The sequence below is a fragment of the Sturnus vulgaris genome, chromosome 7, assembly GCF_052056855.1.
Source record: "Sturnus vulgaris isolate bStuVul1 chromosome 7, bStuVul1.hap1, whole genome shotgun sequence".
Classification (NCBI taxonomy): Eukaryota; Metazoa; Chordata; class Aves; order Passeriformes; family Sturnidae; genus Sturnus; species Sturnus vulgaris.
Window position 1 is genome coordinate 17,046,873 of NC_142249.1, and position 19,955 is coordinate 17,066,827.

General features: G+C 37.0%; 1 protein-coding gene across 6 annotated transcripts in view; it reads right to left on the reverse strand.

The window, feature by feature from the left end:
- The window catches only part of NBEAL1 (neurobeachin like 1), a 79,723-nt gene that overhangs the window by 51,206 nt on the left and 8,562 nt on the right, over nucleotides 1–19,955 (reverse strand). For all 6 annotated transcript variants that reach the window (XR_015804809.1, XM_088167925.1, XM_088167924.1 and 3 more), the window contains 7 exons: nucleotides 12,782–12,873; nucleotides 7,455–7,616; nucleotides 6,077–6,158; nucleotides 5,741–5,868; nucleotides 4,838–4,920; nucleotides 2,690–2,775; nucleotides 853–1,159 (listed from right to left, as the gene is read on the reverse strand). Coding sequence is in view for 5 of the 6 variants with exons in the window: in XM_088167925.1 (XP_088024051.1) it covers nucleotides 853–1,159; nucleotides 2,690–2,775; nucleotides 4,838–4,920; nucleotides 5,741–5,868; nucleotides 6,077–6,158; nucleotides 7,455–7,616; nucleotides 12,782–12,873 (940 nt within the window). In the remaining variant the exon portion in view is untranslated. The remainder of the gene's footprint in view (nucleotides 1–852; nucleotides 1,160–2,689; nucleotides 2,776–4,837; nucleotides 4,921–5,740; nucleotides 5,869–6,076; nucleotides 6,159–7,454; nucleotides 7,617–12,781; nucleotides 12,874–19,955) is intronic.

Here is a 19,955-nt window from a genome sequence, read left to right on the forward strand (position 1 = left end):
CAAAGACAAAATATTTCCCAAATCCATCACACATTTTTCCCTGCACATTCCATAATACACATCAGGAAAGATTAGACAAATCACATCCTCTGCATTGTTGATCAAGAATGATGTGCACTTAAGAACAAATCACTAGGCCTAAAGCTAATTTTGACACTGAAAAAATTACCACATAGAGTAACATTATGGAGAAATTTCAGCTAATTAATATCATTGACTGCTTTGGGGCTCTGCTTCGAGTCACTGCCAAACATGAGTACATAAGCAGCGTTACATTCTCTTTAGAGCACATGAACATTTGTTTCCTTAACAAGCAATTACTCTGCAGTCTACACCAGTCTTATACTGTAAGTATTCTCCATGGCCACAGTACTATTCCCAAGTTTTCTTGGAAGTTTGGGAAAAGAAACACATTTCCCATGCTGAACATCAAAATGGAAAAAACTCAAACCCCTGAATTCTAACCAAAACTTATACCCAGCTCTTTCAGACTATTACTTTAGGCCAATGTTTACAACAATGCCATTTGAAAATCAAACTATCACAAAACAATACCACATGGCTATTTTACTACAGAAATATTTAATTCTGCAATTACTAAGGTTCTGGTAAGTGTCACTTCTTGCCTAGCCAAGTTTTTCTCTTCTAATGGAGACTTTCAGTCTACGAATCTTGACACTCTGGTTCAATGGTAGCCATCTGATATGGTTTCTTCTGGTTTTTGTATTAGTAAATGATTAAACAAGAAATATCTAAGAAGAAACATAAGAAATTTTTCAATTCCTTAGCCAAGTCAATATTTTTTGCTTCAGAGATATTGTTAAGAAATATTGAAAGGAACTGTGTACTCACTCAGCATTTGGACCTGTAGTGCTATGAATCTGCTCTCCCACTGCCTGCATCGCCTTGCATTAGGTAAGGCTGAATGGTCTGAATTAAGCAACTTGAAATAGTTCTCCAATATTGTACTTGTCTCCACTTGGCGCTGGTCAGAACTGCTGGTTAGGAGGATATGGACAACTTCTGTCAGGCACTTCAGAGTCAGCTCTGCCTTCCTGCTCACTTCATCAGGGTTTCTGTCATCCCAGTTGTCACAGTCTGCTAAAACACGCATCAAGACTTCCATGGTGGCAGGAGATACTGCTTGAAGAGCATTCCTCTGAAACCCATTAAGGGAAAAAAAATAGTAAGAACAATAAATTTAGAAGAATTTAAACCTCTTCAAACCAGTTGCGCCTACTTGAGTTACCTGAACCATGCAATAGGCATTATTATATCTACTAATGTTGTGTAGTTGTTAAAGAACTAAAAAACATTTCATTTAGATTATGCTGATGGCTACAGATGAAATGCATCCCATCTTGTTCACTTAAACAGGCTCTCTTTTTCAAAGCGAATGCTTATATAGAAAAAAAAATACAATTTAAAGGCATGTTACAAAATTTTATAAGGTAGCCCTGATAAACTGTTAATTTGAGGCAAACCTTCACCTGAGTTTTCATTTTAGATTATGAGATTCATGTTACTTTAGAACATGTGGCAAGAACATAAAAATTAACAAACATTTGCCTGGGCCCTGAATGTATTTTCCTCACCTTTCTTTCTGGGGGCCTGAAGCACAGGCTCAGGCACAGGAACCCAGGCTTGTGGTGAACTTTGAGAAGCCCTGTCAGGGACTCCTTGCCCTCTGTAGGGAGCTGCATTTAAAGTCTTGGCTCTCAACCCTCAACTCGTTTGATCTACCCTGCAGCCATGGCCATGCCTGGCCATGTCGTGTCTTGAACCTGACCCACTGACTTAACTGCAGCTTGACCTTAGCCCTGCCTCATGGCTATGGTGGGGTTGGCAACCACTGGCCTCTTGCCTGACTCCAGTTACCACCAAGAGAGCAAACCCTTACTCTGATGTGCTCTCCAGACTTCCTGGCTTGACTTTAGGCTTTATCACTACAGACTTGGCCAGTGGGCTGGGCTGGTTGATCCTGGTTCCAGCCACCACAGCTGCTCCCATCATCTGTCTGGGTATAGTGAGATTGCACCCATGGCCAGTCAGGTCAGCTGCTGCTGGCCATCCTGCTCAGACTCCATTTGCCTTCCCTGAGGGAGCAGAGCCTGGCTTTGCAGCTCCCTGGCAACCTTTAAAAACACTCTCTCTTCAAGACCATCAGAAGCAGCAGCTGCTTGTGACCAGGCTAAACAGGACATTGCAGAAGTCAGGTGAGAAAGTGGATGTTAGCTTTGCTGATGATGAATACCCTCTTTTCCTCAGATTCTTTCAAAGACTTTAAACTGCTTCCAAGCTGTAAAGGCCCCATGCCTCCTACTGAAAACAGCTTACTTTCAGCATTGGGAAGTAAGCTAGATCAATTCATGCACATGAACACAAAACTTTCATCTTTGCAGGTAGAAATTCCTAATCTAGTTATGCTTATTTTTTCTTTAAAATATTGCAGTAAGTTCATATGAACATGTAGTTGTTCTGAACAGCAAACTTCTACAGTTGAAATTGGGACCCAGCTTTTAGCATTTAGATATTATTACCCAGAATGATCCCAAAATTCCTAAGACAAAAAGAATTAATCATGGATAATAAATTATTCTCATTTACAAGTTATGGAGTATTTAAAACTCTTAAACAAGGAACAAGCATTGGCACGTTTCAGCAGCTGAAAAGTTTAGTTTATCCTTACCTGACCACCAGCCACAATAGCTCCAAAGAGATGCAGCAGGCAACATTTTAGGCTTTCCTTGAGATGTTCACTTTCTTGAAAACATTCTGATTAAATAAAAAGGAGATTATCCTCAAAAAAAAGCCACCAACAAATAATAAAAAAACCTCCTCTATTCCCTGTCATCATACAAATTTTAAAAAATCTCAACTGTATTATTTCCACTTTGTTTTATATAACTCAGACACAAACACACTAATTCCATCATTATCAAAGTACCACAACATTCCACATTTATCAGGAATTCACAGGGCCACACCTTCCGTTTGCATAAACTTCCCGTGCCAGCCAACAGAACTATAAACACACAACCTTTGCTCTTGATTCATAATGTAAAAATGAGCCCATTTTGTCCATACTAATGAGAAATAGAAGGACATTCTAACACACAACCAGTTATCAAGCATGACAAAGCTCATAGAAATTTTGATATGAAAATTCTGATGCCATATGCAGTGCAGGTAGCTTAAAAAAAAAAAAAAAGTCCTTGAGCTGACTTGAAGGCAGACTGCCAGACAATCCTGTGCAGATGTGTAACCATCTTAGCAGTAATTTCAACTATCCAGCAGTAGTGACAACTATGCTGAATCTTTTCTCTTGCTATATCTGATAGAAATTAGTCCCAGACAGCCTCAGGAACTCTTCTTAGCAATAGATATAACCCGTTACAGCAATAATGCTAGACCTAACACAGCAGCAAGAAACTACAAAGTATTATTTTTGGAAATACCACTTATTGGCAAGTAAGATTTCTGATTACCTACTGAATGTCTAAGCCTGTTTTAAAATAAGATCTGTTTTCCAAACAGAACAAAGCTTACTTAGATGATTTCTTTGTTAGTGAGGTAGTACGACCACTCCTTGGCTTATAGCCTCTGGATATTTGTAGAACCTCAGACTAATTGAAAAGAGCAGTACCTAGCTCTGTGAATAAATCTTTAGGCTGGGTAGACTGAAACCATTCAAATTAGCCCCCTCAAATTAGTCCTGGCATGGCAGAATGCTTAAGGCACATGCTCAGCAGTTTTCTTACTCTGTCCTTTCTGCCAGTGGCCAACAAGCAGAGGAGTATCTGCTGGCTAATTAGCACACGAACCACAGGGCAATGCACTGAATGGAGAGGAGAGAACCTACAGATGACATTCCTCAGTAGTAGTCTTTAGAGTGGGTTTCCAGTGTCCTGGCATGTAGATCAGGGCATTTTACTGGCAGCAACAATTTGGTCTTTTTGGCAACTATCTTATCTTTTGTACACAGCAATGGAAGCACAAGGAACAGGAGCTGTGACTCAAACTTAGAAAAATCAAATTCATAAATGCTACCACTCCACAAATAGAACTTTTTTTTAATTTTCAATTAAACTAAGTTAATGGATAGCTGCAAAAAGGGCTGATTTCACTCCTTCATTGTCCATCCCTCCAGCTTATTCCTGCTGCTTCAACATTTTGTAGGCACTAGCACTTCGGTATGCTAAACTGGCAAACTACCTGGGCACCCCACATTCTTGAGATTTAAGTACAGAATATGGACATGTAAGTCTTTCTCTACAATACAAACAATCTGTAATGGGAAGAACGCATGAGTTCCAAAGTAGCCATCATGGCATTTAATGACTTAACCAGAGAGAAATTGTTTCCCAAACTCGAGGCCAAAGAGCATTTGCTAGTTGAATGGCACAGAGTTTCATTTTTTCTAGTGGTTAAATCATATTAAAGAGACCAATGTGCATGAACATTCTCCTAAGATTATTTTTCCATGAGAGTGATCAGCACAGTTACTACAGGGATCTCATGTGCAATCATTATGTAATGCAATAAAAGGAAAAGCTGGCAATTCACAGAACCAACCCTATCAAACCACATTAGGCACTGAAAGTCTAGAAATAAAGAAAAAGGTTTTCAAAGATGAGCAGGAATGGCAAAATAGTGATGCTTATAGCAAAGAACAAGTACAAAAAACAAGCAACCAAAGTAACTCACTTCATTCAGCCTCAGAAAGCAAGTAAGGGATGTTTACATTTATCAGGCATCCTTAGAGAAAGTTACTTGGGCTCACTAAGTTCATTCCTCTACAGAAAACTACTTTTAGCAGGTTGTTAGTAATACTTACGGTAAAAGAAAGGGACAAACTCAACAGTGAGGGAAGCTGGTTTATACTTCTGTCTGCTCCTTTCAACTGTACTAAGGAAACGTCTGCAATTACATTAAAAAACATGCACCAAAGAAATTAGACACATCTTTGTTTATGACTTACTTATTAATTTATAATATCAAATTATAATATGACATAGTAGAAAATGCTGCCATAAATCAGGAGTTATCTTTCGCCTACAGGATGAAAAATAAGAGTGAAACAGTATTTCATCCTGAAAACATGAATCACAGCTAATCCCATATTCAGTCTGCACCTAAAAATACTTAACATTTTACAAAATGGTTTAGTTAAAAAAAATAAAATAAAAACCCAGTAACCTCTTATTTAGTCCATGTTTATTGTAACTAAGCAACCAGCTAGACTGTCAAATTTCTTGACCAAGCAATTTAAAATGGGCACAAAACATTATGAGTTCATTAGGCTGGAGGGAACATACAATCAAATTAAAGGGATGTAATTTTACTGATGCATTTATAAACTTATTTTCAAAGATGTAACTCATTTCTACTGTGAACTTCTGTAACTTCTTTTGCCCTAATTGAAGCAGGTCTGCCCACCACATTGCTTTTGGCTTCTTTGTTCCACTAGTTTAGAAAAATGGTCAGTTTTTGGAAGGAGAAAGTAATGTAAGCACCTTCGTGGTGATCAGTTATAACCAATCACCTCTTAATATATCCTCAAATTTAATTTTCTTTCATATTTTATATTAACAGTAAAAACACTGTAATTTTTAAAAGTTATTTACATCATATCCAGTTTGAAAAAGCATAACATGTTTCTGCAGTGTGATTCTATTGGTTCATGGTTAAAGCTCTCATTAACCACAGTATTTACAATCCTGTGCTAGCCCACACATACCCTGCAATTCGCTGCCTCCAGTTTCGATATGGATCGTAGAGACTTTCACAGAAAGCCAATGCATGTCTCACAAATTCTTCTATAGGGGTCTGATCCTCCACTTCCTTTTCTTTTGTTTTGCTTTTTAACTGAGGAGAAAAAGAAAGCTACGGTCAGAAAATTTCCAAAAGTTGAAAATTAATCTTTTATCTGATCTGATAAAAGATTTCCCCCAGAACAGTTCTGAGTCTACAAACTGTTCCCCATATAACACTATTACTGAAAGAATAGATCACATAAAAACAAGCAGGAGGTATCAGATGGCAGAAATACAGACACAAATTATTAACCATGTACCTGCTGAATGTACAACGTAGTCATGGTGATAACATGGTTAATGTATGAACACATCCCAATCTCTTCCACATTAGCCAAATTCCTGTGAAGACAACATAAAAACCACAGATTGTACACAGTGTACTATTTGAAGCTAGTTTAAACAATGCTTGTTTTAACTTTCTGTCTACATTCATACAAAAGGATACCAGCATTTCAAAAATACTCTCTAAAAGACTGCACATACTTAAATGTTTATTTCTGTCACTGTTACAGAGCTCACAAGTTTTCATCTAACAGGAAGAAAGATTCAAGCCACTCTCCTACAGGCCAATTCCATCTGGAATTTGGGGTTTCAGAGGTTAAGCAGATTCCCAGGACACCCTAAATAGAAAGGTCAGAAATGGCATCTGATAACAAAGACATAACTTCCACTTTACTAGCACATACACTTTCTAACACTATAGAAAACATTACCTAGAAACATTTATTCACTTTAAATTCTCTGAAGCATAACAAACACCTAATAAATTATTTTAGAAAATAAAGCCGTAACAACTAAGAATTTCTCAGTTTTGAAGTTACAAAGATCAGATACCAAAATGATGACATAGGAGGACTTTTCAGCAAGTAAAGGTGACACCAGTTCACAGTTCAGGAACACATTACCACCATCCACTCAGCTTATATTCACTATTCCAGGATACTTAAACACAATACAGATCTTTATATTGTTTCAGAGGTAAGGCAAGCCAAAGTATTCAAAAATCCTGCTTCAAACACTCCTCAGTAAAGGAGATTCTCCATCGTATTTTATGCCTTTCCTCTCTCTAAAAGTATTTTACAATAGCAAACAGAAAAAATAGTGAGGAACAGATCCCTAAAAATAGTTTATTCATTTGTGTCAATAGAATTACACTCTCAGGCAGAAGTTTCAGAAGGAAATCAGCTGCATGTGTAGTGTAATAAGTTTCACAAGCTGTTTATGGAATTTTAAGCATGTTAAGAATGTGAAACAGTTCTTCCTGTACAATTCTCTCAAGTTATTTCATAGCTAACACTTGGTAGAGTGCAACTTTTCTTTTAAAAGTATTTCTTATACAAGGTACATCATATCTTGAATTCCCATAGGTTTATCTTCTACAGCTACAAGGAATTTAGTGTTTCATCCCCTCCTACTCCTATTGCAAACATTATTGCCAAGACGATTGCACTGCTCTCCTCTCTCTTTTATTCCCTCTGCGTTTATTTTGAAGATAGTGAGAAAGGTCATTTCTCTGTATCTACTGGAAGGTATCAAATCACATTGTATGTGTCATTAAAATCTATATTTACAGGCTGCATTAAGATCTCTTAAACAAAACAATAACCTTGTTGAGGCAACCATTAGAACAAATACCTGCAAAGGATGATAAAAAATTTCACAAGTAAAAGTGACAGAGTCTGCTGCTGCTCTTCCAGGCCATCTGACATTTTCTGGACACACTGTAGCAACTGGAGCCTGAGGACCTGAAGAATGTTATCAGGAAGGAGAGATATTCCTGGCGGAATGTCATCCACCCTAGTGACAAAAGCCAGACAAAATTGTTAATCATACAAATGCCAAGCTGCCAATCGATTTCCATGTACTCATGTAGTGTTCCAGTGAAGTTCTGTGAGAAAGGTCATCCAGCTGACACATCACAAACAATTTCCAATGAACCACAAGGAAATGTCTGGTGGCAATACACCAGCTTGAGCTCTCTTTTCCCCAGCAATGAACTATATTTAAAAAAAAAAAAAAGTTAAAATTTATTAAGTTGCTTCCTAAATCCTCCTCAATGCAACGAGCTGCCTTAATTGCCACAAAGAAATTGCATGATCTTCCTCAGGTAAACAGGTGGCCTGGGAAATCCCCAGGGACAGCCACAGTAGAATGAAACATGAGAACAAAACATATTTGGAAGAACATTTTCAACTTTCTATTGAAGATTAAAAGTGTCTAAATAAATGAGATGTCAATTATCCCATAGTTATTGAAGCCCAGTTGGTATTTATCCACAGTGAACCTCATGTCGTTCTTATATAAATTTTAAAAAGCCATACAAAATTATCTTGCCTATTGTTTTCTGCAAACTAAAACATTTTTAGAAACACACCAACGAGAACCAAGACATGAAGAATGGGTTCATTTGTGGTTTAATTTTTTTTTTCCAGTGATCCAAAACCAAATAAGAAAATGACCCAGGAAGAACCATTAGGAAACCCATTTCAGTAGCAGTATAGAAATCTACAGATCTGTAAGAACGTTTTTTTTGGGATGAAAACTGTTTATCCACTGTTGCACAGGCTAAAAACAGTTAGCCTTTGGCAGCAGCTATTTACCATGACACATCCCCTACGAACTCCATGCAGGAAAAGGAAGGCACAAGCACGAGCCTTACAGTTTACAAAAGCCTTCAACATCAACATGGCCAAAGCCAGAGGAAAATTACAACAAAAAATTCAGCAAGCTCAAAACCTCACTAATACAACTGCTACATACATTGCATCTTTGCAAGAAAAAACACAAAAAAACGTGCAGAAATGCAGTGACTAACTATACAACACAACCGCTCTTATTCAAGGAAAATGGGGAGCAATCCATGGTTTAGCTTCTAATGTTGAAAAGGAAGCCTTTATAGGAGGGAAAATCAGAGACACAAGTTTAGTAAAACACCTGGACTGGTATAAGTGAGAGAAAGCTCCCATATCCTAGAAAGCAAATGGTAGCTATACTTAGACAACCACCTACTGTTCATTCCCTTGCCTCTTCACACAATTGTGCAATTTGCTTTTCAGATCGTGGAATTCAGAATCTCAAGGGATTCAGAGAGTTTAAACACAAATTTTATAGCCTAGGCTCTACACTGATAGCAACAGTTTAGACACTAACCACAAAACTGAGAGCTGAGAGCAACTGCTTTTTTTCCAGCACAAATACCAAGAAAGAAATTTTAATTTCCCTGGTAGCTACTTCACCCCTCAAGATGCTGGCAGATCCACACTCTGGAGCTACAAGTATGGTTTCTCATAATCTGATAATTCATATTCTGTATTTCAGATTCTAATAATTCCCTCTCACTAACAGGAAAACTATAATTTTTGACAGCTGAAGTCATATGTCCAGAAGTTAATTCCCTAAAATGGCCAACAAGTCATTTTCAGTCAGATCATGAAATGCTTTACAAGAGAGCAAACAGCATACCCTTCATGCCTCACATCCCAAAGAATGTTTTCTTTGCAGTAGCTGCCTGTGTGTTGCAGAACCCATGAGAATTTGGGAGAGATTTGTGTGAGACCAGCATGAGAAATCCAAATTGGCATTACACAAAATGAATACACTATAGAGTATATAAATAAATGTAAATATTGTTAAATAATCAAGCTTGTTTTCACCCCAGAGCAAATTACTACTATACCACCAAAAAAACTTAGATTTAAAACAAAGATTTAAATTTGTTGACATGTAGTACCAATTTTTCCCAATCAACTCGCTGTTTAAAGTAAGTACTCCAAAATGAAGGAAAAAATTAATATTAAAAAAACCATTCCCTATCTGACATTATTATTTGACTGCTGCTACCATACCTCAAAAATATGAGGAAGAACTTGACAAATTTGGGTTCTTTTTATTTATAATTCCCTTCATTATGTTATCGTGGTTATGCAGCCATACCAACTGTGTCAGGTGTCTGGAAGGGAACTGAATCTCCTCCACACTGTAAACACACACTGAACTCTTCTCTGCCAGTGGTGAGCACTTGGGAACAAACTGCAAACCAGGCTTTACTTTTCAACAATTCCCATGTAATCACACAACCATGTCATCAGCATTCCTATCATGATTTCTGCATCATTTTTATGTGGATTTCAAGTCAGCAAGTTAATAAAATACTGTTTCTATGGTACTTTGCTTGAGCTTCCTTTAAGCTCCTTCTTTCAAGATCATGCAAACCAAAAGCAGAAAAAAAAGTATGACAACACTCAGGAGGCCTCTGTTATTTTTAAAAGTATTGAATCAAATAAGAGCTCCTCTCCAACGAGGAGAAAAATCCTCACACCAGCTGATAAAGGTTTTATCCTTTTTATAATAAATACATATGACATGGATACATGTTTTGAGGGAAGTAATAGACAGGTGTGCTGGTCTTTTGTGCTCCCTGCTCAAACCATTAGCATAGCTATATTCACCTTTTCAGCAGAAGCATTAATAACATCATCAATGAGCCATTTCATACAGAGTAGAGGCACAAAGGGGTAGAATGGAAGCTGTATAAGCCTATAAGCTGCATAACTGTATAAGCTCTACTTATACAGTCAAATCATACTGGATACACTCACACACTATATTTAGAGGTTTCCTAATTCTGTACTGCTTAGCATCTTTCACTCTTCCAAAGCAGACTTCAGGAAATTAGATACTCTAATTTATAGAAAGAAACCTCTATGAGTTAAATCAGCAAGTGACAGTGCCAATTAAGAGTCCTTTCACTAAGGAAAAAAAAAAACCAACCAAACCTGTAATAGAATCTTTACATTTCTTAACTGGTATTTTCTTGGATGCTAAAAACCCCCACATATGTTTTAGATAGACACAAAATTTCATGTCTGTCTTCCAAAAGTTTAATTGTGTCCAGCAATCTGTACAAGCCTTCTCCCTAAACAGTTTCTCATAATTTCCTGGCATTAGCCCTTCACTACACAAGGTCTTTCAGGCATATAGCTGTAAAACATACCAAGATTTATAGAAGAAAAAAAGAAAAAATAATTGGTGCAGTTAGTTTCTCATTTTAGCTAGCATCACACTTTTTTAAAGACCAACAGAATCAGTTGTCTAATAAAGAATGCAGTTAAAAAGAAAAAAAAAAATTAAGTGAGTCCACAGGGTCCTGTGGCCCCTGGAGTTATTGGAAATCAGCATTTGGCAGTTCCACACTGACCTACTTTTCTTTTTCACGGCCCCGTGCTACTGTTTTCACAATGTAAAGGCCTGCAATACAGACTGACAAAGCCCAAAAAGATGCCACCTTTCACATGCCTGATTATATCACTAATGCAAGTATGGGCAGAAACTGCAATTCTTTGTTAATTCTAGTATCTGATTGCCATGTTTTTTTTAATGCAGACATAAAAGCACAGGAATGATCTGCCTTCATCCCTATGTTGTTTTGATGCTTTTTCTTTACATCTGTTACACAAATGAGTCTAAATCCACATGGTTCTCTTCTTCCAGACTAAATCACTAATCCTGTCATTAAGCTCAGAAAAACACACATTATTTTTACACTCACTAAAGTCACCATTTATCACAATGAAAATGCTGTTATCTGTTCTGCATAACTAAGCTTTACGTTGCTGACAAAAACCTAACATGAAAATCATGAACATATACACTAAAAAACACTTAAACTCAGAGTACAAATAAATTTTAAAAAACTTAAAATCAAAATACCGAGACATTCTTCTGTTCCAGTGTTCGTATTTCAATAATAGTATGTTAAAGATAATCTGTGTCAAAGAACAAATTTTTTTTCCTTGACTGAACATAGTAAGATGCATTTTTGACACTACAAAGGAATAAAATTTTCAGAAAGAACACAGAATTAACTTGAAGGTCTTGCTTACTGGTAGTTGCACTACATATCTTGCACTCATACAGGCATTATGAGGAAAATTTTAATACAAAGAGCTGGGAAGTCCAGGTTTTATCTGCTGAGATCCAGCTGCAGCATTCTTCATTTCCTTGTAACAGTTGAGGCTATCGCTTGCACTTCAAACAGGATCTGATCCAAAGCCCGTTAAAGAATTTCCATTGATTTCAACAAGGCTTGGAATGCAGCCATCATGCAAGGAGCACCATTCTCGGCCTTCAAACACCATTAGTGGTATCAGCTATAATACTGACACCAGTTCTCAAAGTCTGTATCCTTTAAGATTTGTTTTTTCTTAAAAATCCCTAGTTCATCCAAGCACCTCAAAAGTAAGAGAAAACATCCAACACCTAAGTTTTTACTCCTCATTTTCCAAGTTAAACATGAAAACACAATCATGATAACTGATTTACATTACAAATTTAAAATACTAAATATGGAACTCTGAAATTTGGCTCCAATAGACCCTCCTGATTGTAAGTGGGAGCTTTTGGTCAGCAACATGGGGGAAAGTCAGCAATACTCTTACCCTGAAGTCTTCATGGATGCAAGGAAAACACTTTCAAGTCTATAATTGCACATATTTTAATTTGTAAATGTTTTCACTTGAGATACCCAAATCTTCCATTGAGCATTGCATTTATCCTTAATCTTAAAGCAACCTCTGAAATAAAATTATAAACTCTCTACCTACACCTCGCATCTCATGTAACTGCTGATAGTAAACACTGTTTCATGTGCAACATTTAACTTTGTCAACTTCGAATACTTATTGAAAAAAAAATTATGAGGAGCACAAGGAACAACAATTATATTTCTATGGGCAAGAACAAGAAGTACTCATTCCAATTTCCTAACATAATGCAAATACCAGTATTTGCCTAGTTTCATCATTCCCAATCCAACGTGACCTTCAAATGAATGGGAGTGCCACTTGACAACTAAAAAACTTTCTTTTGTTTAGAGGCAGCACTGCCATTGAACAAGACTGGGCTCTCAGCCAGGTTTGTTTCAGATATCAGGGAAAGATGAACAGGTCTCTAATTCTACATACCTCGTTGGCAGCTTCTCAAAGTCCACATCCAGAAACTGTTCATAGCTAGACACAAAACTATCCAACCAGAGCTTCAGGTAATCTGGATCTTTCTGTAAAAAGGAAGGGAACATTAGGCAATATTGAACTCAAGGTCATCTATCAACAACTCTGTAGTACTGCCTCAAATAAAAAGCTTCTGTTTAATGCATTTCAACTGGGAGAAAAGATGGAATACACATTTTTTTAGAACCAAAAGAAAAAATAATCACCGGTGTACTTTGAAATCTTCAGCCACATTGTGCTGATGGGATATTTTTGCTCTATTCATTGGTTTATGTGTCTCCTCTTCTTGGCACCAGTGCCAACCAAAGCACTTTAGCTTTTCCCCTCACAAACAATCTTAACTTATTTTCCAGGGTCATCTGTACTAGCTTTACAGACTTATTAGAATGTGCCCTAGTCTTGATACCATAGATACCAGTACACAACACTTCTTATGGTTCATAAATTAAATAAGAACCCTAACAGCAATCCTAATCACAAAATAATTTTCTTTTTGCTTCACTCATAGGTCAATATGGCAGATAACAGCAGAAGAGAGACAGATGGTGCTCAGAAAGACAATGTAGAAACTGTGACTTGCATACTAGATAGCTATAAAACAGATAGAAAATTATATTTAAGCTTCCTAGTTGCTCCTAGTACAGCACAAAGACTGTGCTTGTGACCAGCAGTCCCTCAGGGCTGACACTGTCTCAGGAACTAGGACAGACACTAGACCACTGCAAACCACACAGGGAAATTCTGTCAAAATATGCATTTGAGGTAGTCTTACTTTAGAAGTCAAGCTGCTTAGCTTTCAAAAACAAGTTGCCAGCCCATAGTTAACACATTCTTCTGCCAGTACTGTGCAGTTCTGCCCATTAACACACATGCACATAGTCACACATTCTATGCTACAAATAATTTTTAAAACAGTTTTAAAATTTTTGCCTGAAGTATTTGAGATTACAAATAATTTCTGAATCTACCCCATAATTTGCAATATTTTGCAGAAGTTGAAAACATTTTTCTTCCTCCTTTTCCCTCTTCTGTATCTCCTCCCTTTTGTTTGTTGTCTTTATATTACCACAGATGTTTCCAAATAAGATAATGTTTCCCTGCAGAGTTAAGATCGAAAAGCAAACAGTGAATATCTTTAACACACACTCTTATGCAGCAATGTCAGTGAAAAAGAAAGTCACCAAGAAAGACTGACAGAGTCCTGTCAATACAAAATAACTACCTACAAGAGCCCTCCACAGGGAAAAAAAAAGTTTAAAAAAACCCACAGAAACAAAACAAACAACCTCAGAATAAAATAAACACGCAAATCCAGAACCTCAAGTGCTGCAAAGCTCTTCTCAGAGCATCTTATCACAGCAAGTACAGCAGTTATAAAGCATGGGAACTCCCTTCTCATTCTAGACTTTATCCTTCTCTGTGTCCCCTAAAACCACCCTCAACTCAAGCAAGAAGTGTCACAAACATTCAGACACAATTTACTTCAGTATCACAATCATATATAAAATGAGTTCATGTACTGTGACAACAGGTGCCAAATAAAGCCCTCAGGTAGATAATATCTTATCTGATTATTTGATTTCACTGACTATACTGCATTTTCTTGTTGACTTTTCCTAGTTGTCTTATTTTCCCTTCTGCTTAATTCCTAATCTCTCCCTCCTTCATAATCCTTCTCCTCATCTCTGCTTTTATTCATTTTTTAATTATCTAAGTAATCACTCCCTTTCTTTTTCTGTCAAAAATTTGTCAAAACAGCACTATGTTTTGGAAGCCTTGTTCTCATGTTTAATATGCACTGAACCACCAAACTGTTAACTTATCTTAAACACACCTACCAACTGTCCTCAACACGAAACTGCAAAACACAGAATGAACGAAGTGGTTGAGATAAAGAATAATTTCAAGGTTTCCAAGCTACTGGTTTAACTACAGAGGTTGATGGATTATCACAAGTGAGTATGGAATATACATTTCTCAGGTTCAGACATCAAACATACTGAAAATCAACTCAAAAGTTAAACAAGAAGTAAGACCTGCTTAAAAGAATAATTAAGAAGTAGTAAAAGACACTGTTTTCAGACATCCTAGCTTTTCAAAAATGTTCACATATTTCAAGTTTTAACTTTCTGATATTTCACAGCAAGTAATTTTAGTTGCAAGCAAGCCATTTCACAGGCTCATAAAGACAAGGAAAACCAGGATACCATTTTAGTAATTACAATAGAGCTGAGGCTACAAAGGGCAAAGCAACCACAGTGAAGTAATGAAGAAATGTTGCCATTTCCATGTGCCTCTCATGATAATGAGCATATACATGTGCAAAAACTAAACTTACATGACTTTTTCCCTGTTGAACAAACTTGTTCATTAGCATGAGAAACTTCTCCTTGAAATCCAACAAGAAACACTAGATTGATTCTATTCATTTCCCAAATTAAAACTGTTTGTTGACACAGCTCAGGCGCATTCTCAATTGTTAACAGTAAACTTGTGTAAAAAGCTGCTGTTCTTGGTCACCATGAAAGAAGATGTGCAAATAACACTATCTGACTTAAAACTGCTTTAACAAAAGTCAACGATGAGAAAAGGGGAAGGGTAGGGCAAAAGATGAAATAATAATAAATGCCTCCTTGCTCCTTTTTAATGATATAGCCTAAATCAGTTTCAAGCTTCTTTATCTTTGAACTACAATAACTTTGCAAAGCTACCAATACAGACTGGGAATAAGAAAACACTGGCAGACAATATTCAAGAAATAACACAGATGGCAAGAGTAAACCACGTGTTATGAAACAGCCAAAAGTTTTTGCCTACCTGTAGAGCACATACTGCTCAATTTGCTTTGCCACTAGAACTCCTCCCAGTCCTGGTAAAAATCAAGAACTGCAGTACTGTTTGATCATTCCCTGCAGCACATTATTCAACACAACTCCCTTCCTTCTCAATCCCCTGCCAGTCAATTAATAATTTAATATTTCAAGTTATTAAAATAATCAGATTTGATATCAAAATACCAGGTAGCACTACTGGTATGTGTCAGTAGAAAACAGTTTATGCAATAGTTGACTCAGAGTCAAATCTAGAGATTTCCATCCAAGCAACAGCACTAATACAAAACCACTTGGACAAAATTTTTTTTTAAATCATGAAGGCAAAAAAGTAAACAAGATCACTTAGCAACATGAGAAACCAAGAAATAGATCTCCATTATACACCAGCTAACAGAGGCATGCCTACTTTCCAGAAATGAACAAAAAATGAAGACTTGTGAAGCAGAAGTTCATTCCAGGAAAAAGTGACTAAATATTTAGCAGATAGACTACAATTAAGATATGTAAGCAATTTCAAAAATGTTAGAAACAAAAGTTATAAACAGCTTTCAAACTTCAAATCTGGCCCAGGTTTTCTTTTTCTTTATTAGCAGCAATCATTCCAGATCCTAGGCACCAGTCCCTATCGAAAGGTGCAAGAAATCTACATTTTACTGAAGCAGTTTTAAAAAAGGAAACTGAAAATGGTAAATGTTACCCTTGGCAAAGTACATATAAATGTCCTAAAAAACAGCTAAATACATAGAACATTTCTGAAGACCTGCCTATGTGAGTCAGATGCACCTTACATTCTCCCAAATCAAAGGCATCATAGCTTAGGAGACACAGTCTTTTTACAGTGCTTTTAAATTCCAAGTTCATAATAAAACCAGGCAATAATAACAGGTATCAGCTGTTTTGTTTACACTGTGATTTTATGTACAATGCAATCACCCTACCCAGCATCTTTATCTTGAAGTGAACTTTTTCTTGAGGTCAGCTGCTCCCACTTAATCTGGAGTTGAAATTTGGTGGAATGAAAAATGAAAAAGAATATATTTCTGTCAAGTTCTCCCCCCACTCATCTTTTCAACTATCCTCTGCTTTCCCACGACAGAAGTGGTAAATCATATTAACAGCAGAACATGAATTAACCTTACTTTAACATGAATATATTTGTGTTCTCCAATGCCAGATCAACTTTCCAAGCCAGTACACGTTGCAATATGACAAATACCTGTGTCATTATGTGCCAGAAGGGTGCATCCCATAGGATGCTGCTACTGAGGGCAACAAATCACTGAACTGCAACCTCAGGTCCACCTGATTCACTATAAATTGTGAACTACTACATTAAATGCGTGGCCCTCCTAAGGGAGCAGCAGAACACCAGAATAAAGCATCATGAATTCTCAAGAAGCCTTGCTACCAGGAGAAGCAGCAAGAATTATGGAATGTATTTCCCCTCTTTGAAAATTACCCTTTTGTTATCATTCTGCAGACAGGTAGCTGGAGGCTGTATGTCAGAAAACAGCTCCAAATTGTTTTCTGTGGTGCTGGTTGAAGATGCACGTTTAAAGCAGAGTTTACAAAGCAATGCATGCTTTGATAACACACCACAAGGCTGAACTGTGATAAACTATTGTGAGGATTGGGACATTTTTGATTTGTACAGCAGCAGTAAAAGCAGGAATAAGCTTGTAAATGGTAATAAAATGCCTTTCACCAGTTACAACTTTCCAATTACTACAAGATAAGAAATGCTGTTTTCTGAAACCTTAAAGCCTTCTAAGTTACAAGCCTAAACTTTTCATTTATTTATCTGAAACCTGCCTAGCTTTTGTGCAGGACAAATTTATGTAACTTATTTGAATAATAATTCACATACAGAAAGTGCATGCCTTAAAACTTCTGGAAGATAATTTCCCCATGGCTTGAACTCCAAGAAGGTAAAATCCAATTTAATTCAGCCATTTCTCTTCATAGTGAGAAACAGAAACAGCCAGAGTTTTAACAAGGCTATCTTTAAGTTGCCATTGTAAGAAAAGTGAAAATCTATGAAAAAACCCTGAAAAACAAAATAAAGAGCCTTTGTTGATAGCCACAAGTTTGCAGAGGCTAAAGCTTAGGCTTCTGAGCTCAACTCATTGTAATGAAGGCCTGTGAAACTGCTATAGCAAGTGCTTAAGCAGTCACTCATCCACACTAATGAAAAAGAAGTCCTTTGTGCCTATTAAATCAAATGTAGCTCAGAGCACCTGAAAGTGAAAAATACTTCCTTGTTCCTTCCCTAAATATCTCTGCTTTTCATTAAAAAAAGAAACAAATAACTTAACCTGGCACAATGACACACCACCCTTCAGGCCTCCCTTTCCCTAAGATCCTCTCAGCACAGTAAGAGTTGCTACAGCTCTTTAGACTTTAAAGAAAAGGACTGCCAGGCAAGAGCACTGGAGTGTCTAACAGGTAGTGAAAATAACCTCAAAAAACTCAAAACCATAACCCACTAAACCCATCTCCCATGAAACAGCCAGAAGAGGGTTAGGGCTGTTTATTTTTCTTTTCCAACATAGTTATTACTATGCTAGAAAGAAAAAAAAAAAAAAATTACTAAATAAACTCATTGTACTGGTCCCCAGTATGCACTGCAATACTGTGATTAAACACTGCCAAACAATTACCAAGATTGCCACGGAGCATTAACACTTGCAATATGGGTGTATAAACTCCAGCAAGGCTGCTCTTAGAGGTGGTGGAACAGGAAACAAGCTCCCAATTCAGCCCGTTCAGCACTGAACCACACTGAGGCAGAGCCCATAGCCAAGGGGGATGTACTCTGATGCCCTTCAGACAGACAGGACTTTCTCTAAGGCAACGATGTGAAAAGAAACTACAGCCAAAATCTACACCAGCACGGGACAGGCCCTTTTCTTTGATATACTAAATTGTCTGGAAATTACAAGAGCCTTTCTTAGTCTCTGTGAAAACTGATTAAATCAATGACGGAAATGTTATAATATACTCTTATTTTTCAGTCTGCCTATGCAAGAATGTCACAATAAATGTTTGAACCAGTATAAGATTTTTTAGCCAGGCAGTACTAGTCTTAACAGCTAGCTCTCTGTTAAATGAAAACATTTTACACAAAATTGGCACTGAAGTCCTCCCTACTGAAAGTCCTGTACCTGTGGAATACAGGCACACTTACCCAAGGTTTCAAATCAACACTATTTATGTATTTATATAAAGCATTTCTTTTAGATTTAGTAGTAATTTCCATTTCTACTAAGGCTTCAGGCAAAGAACTGGAAGGGCAAAGCTCAGTAGAATTCACAGATATATTCAGGAAGTATTAGTTGCTAAAAACAAAAGCTGGATCCACCCGAGGCTCTTTGCAGTGTCATATTCCATGCTCTAAAGGCAAAAATTCCCTGCAGGGCAGTTCAGAGTCCAACTATCAGACAAGCCCGACTTGTTCAACAAGCCAGTCGTTTGAAGTCATTAAATTTAACATGCAGCCATCAAACAGCCAGCTGGGTCTGACTCCTGTGCTAGCTCTCAGTCAACCTTCAAAGTGGATTTCAGCTTAGAAGCACAACCATAAAATCTCACTGCCACTGGCATTATCACAACTAATCCCCCATCTCCAAGCATTTTATTTAAAATAAGAACAATCCTTTGGTGTGAAGGTTAAATTAGACTTACAAAAGCTAACATTAGGAAACTAAACATGAAACACTGCCTTTACATCACTGGAGAGTTTACTCATCTTCAAATTAATTGAAGTAGTCTGAAAAATGCAGAATTCAGAACATTTCTCAACACTGTTTGAAATAAACTATTCATTTGGGAATCAGAAGATTTGTGTTAAGGCAACTCTTTCCTCTCCATGTTTTCAGACATAAAAGGCTAGATTTCCAGCATGAGAACTCCTAGCAACCTTTACTCTGAAACATGACACAATGCTTATGCTTTTTGTGAACATTTCATATAATAAGAATTGAACAGCTTTGTAATAGCAGCAACACCACAGTTAGAAAAAGACTTCATGATAAACCATTCTAAGCTGGTATAACTGCCTTGACAAATTCAATGAATCAATTTGAATTGATTGGGGGCTCACCTTTGGGCACAACTTTCCATTTTAATCAAAGTACTGATTTTTGAATCAGTGGATCCAAAAGAAGAAAAGTTCCCAGCGAGTAACTCTAAATCTCCGTTTTCAATATCCACACAATCGTTTTGTTCCATTTCCAGAATTAAATGTAAAAGGGGATGGAGTGGTGATGCTTTGTTTTATAAATGGAAGTTGCAGT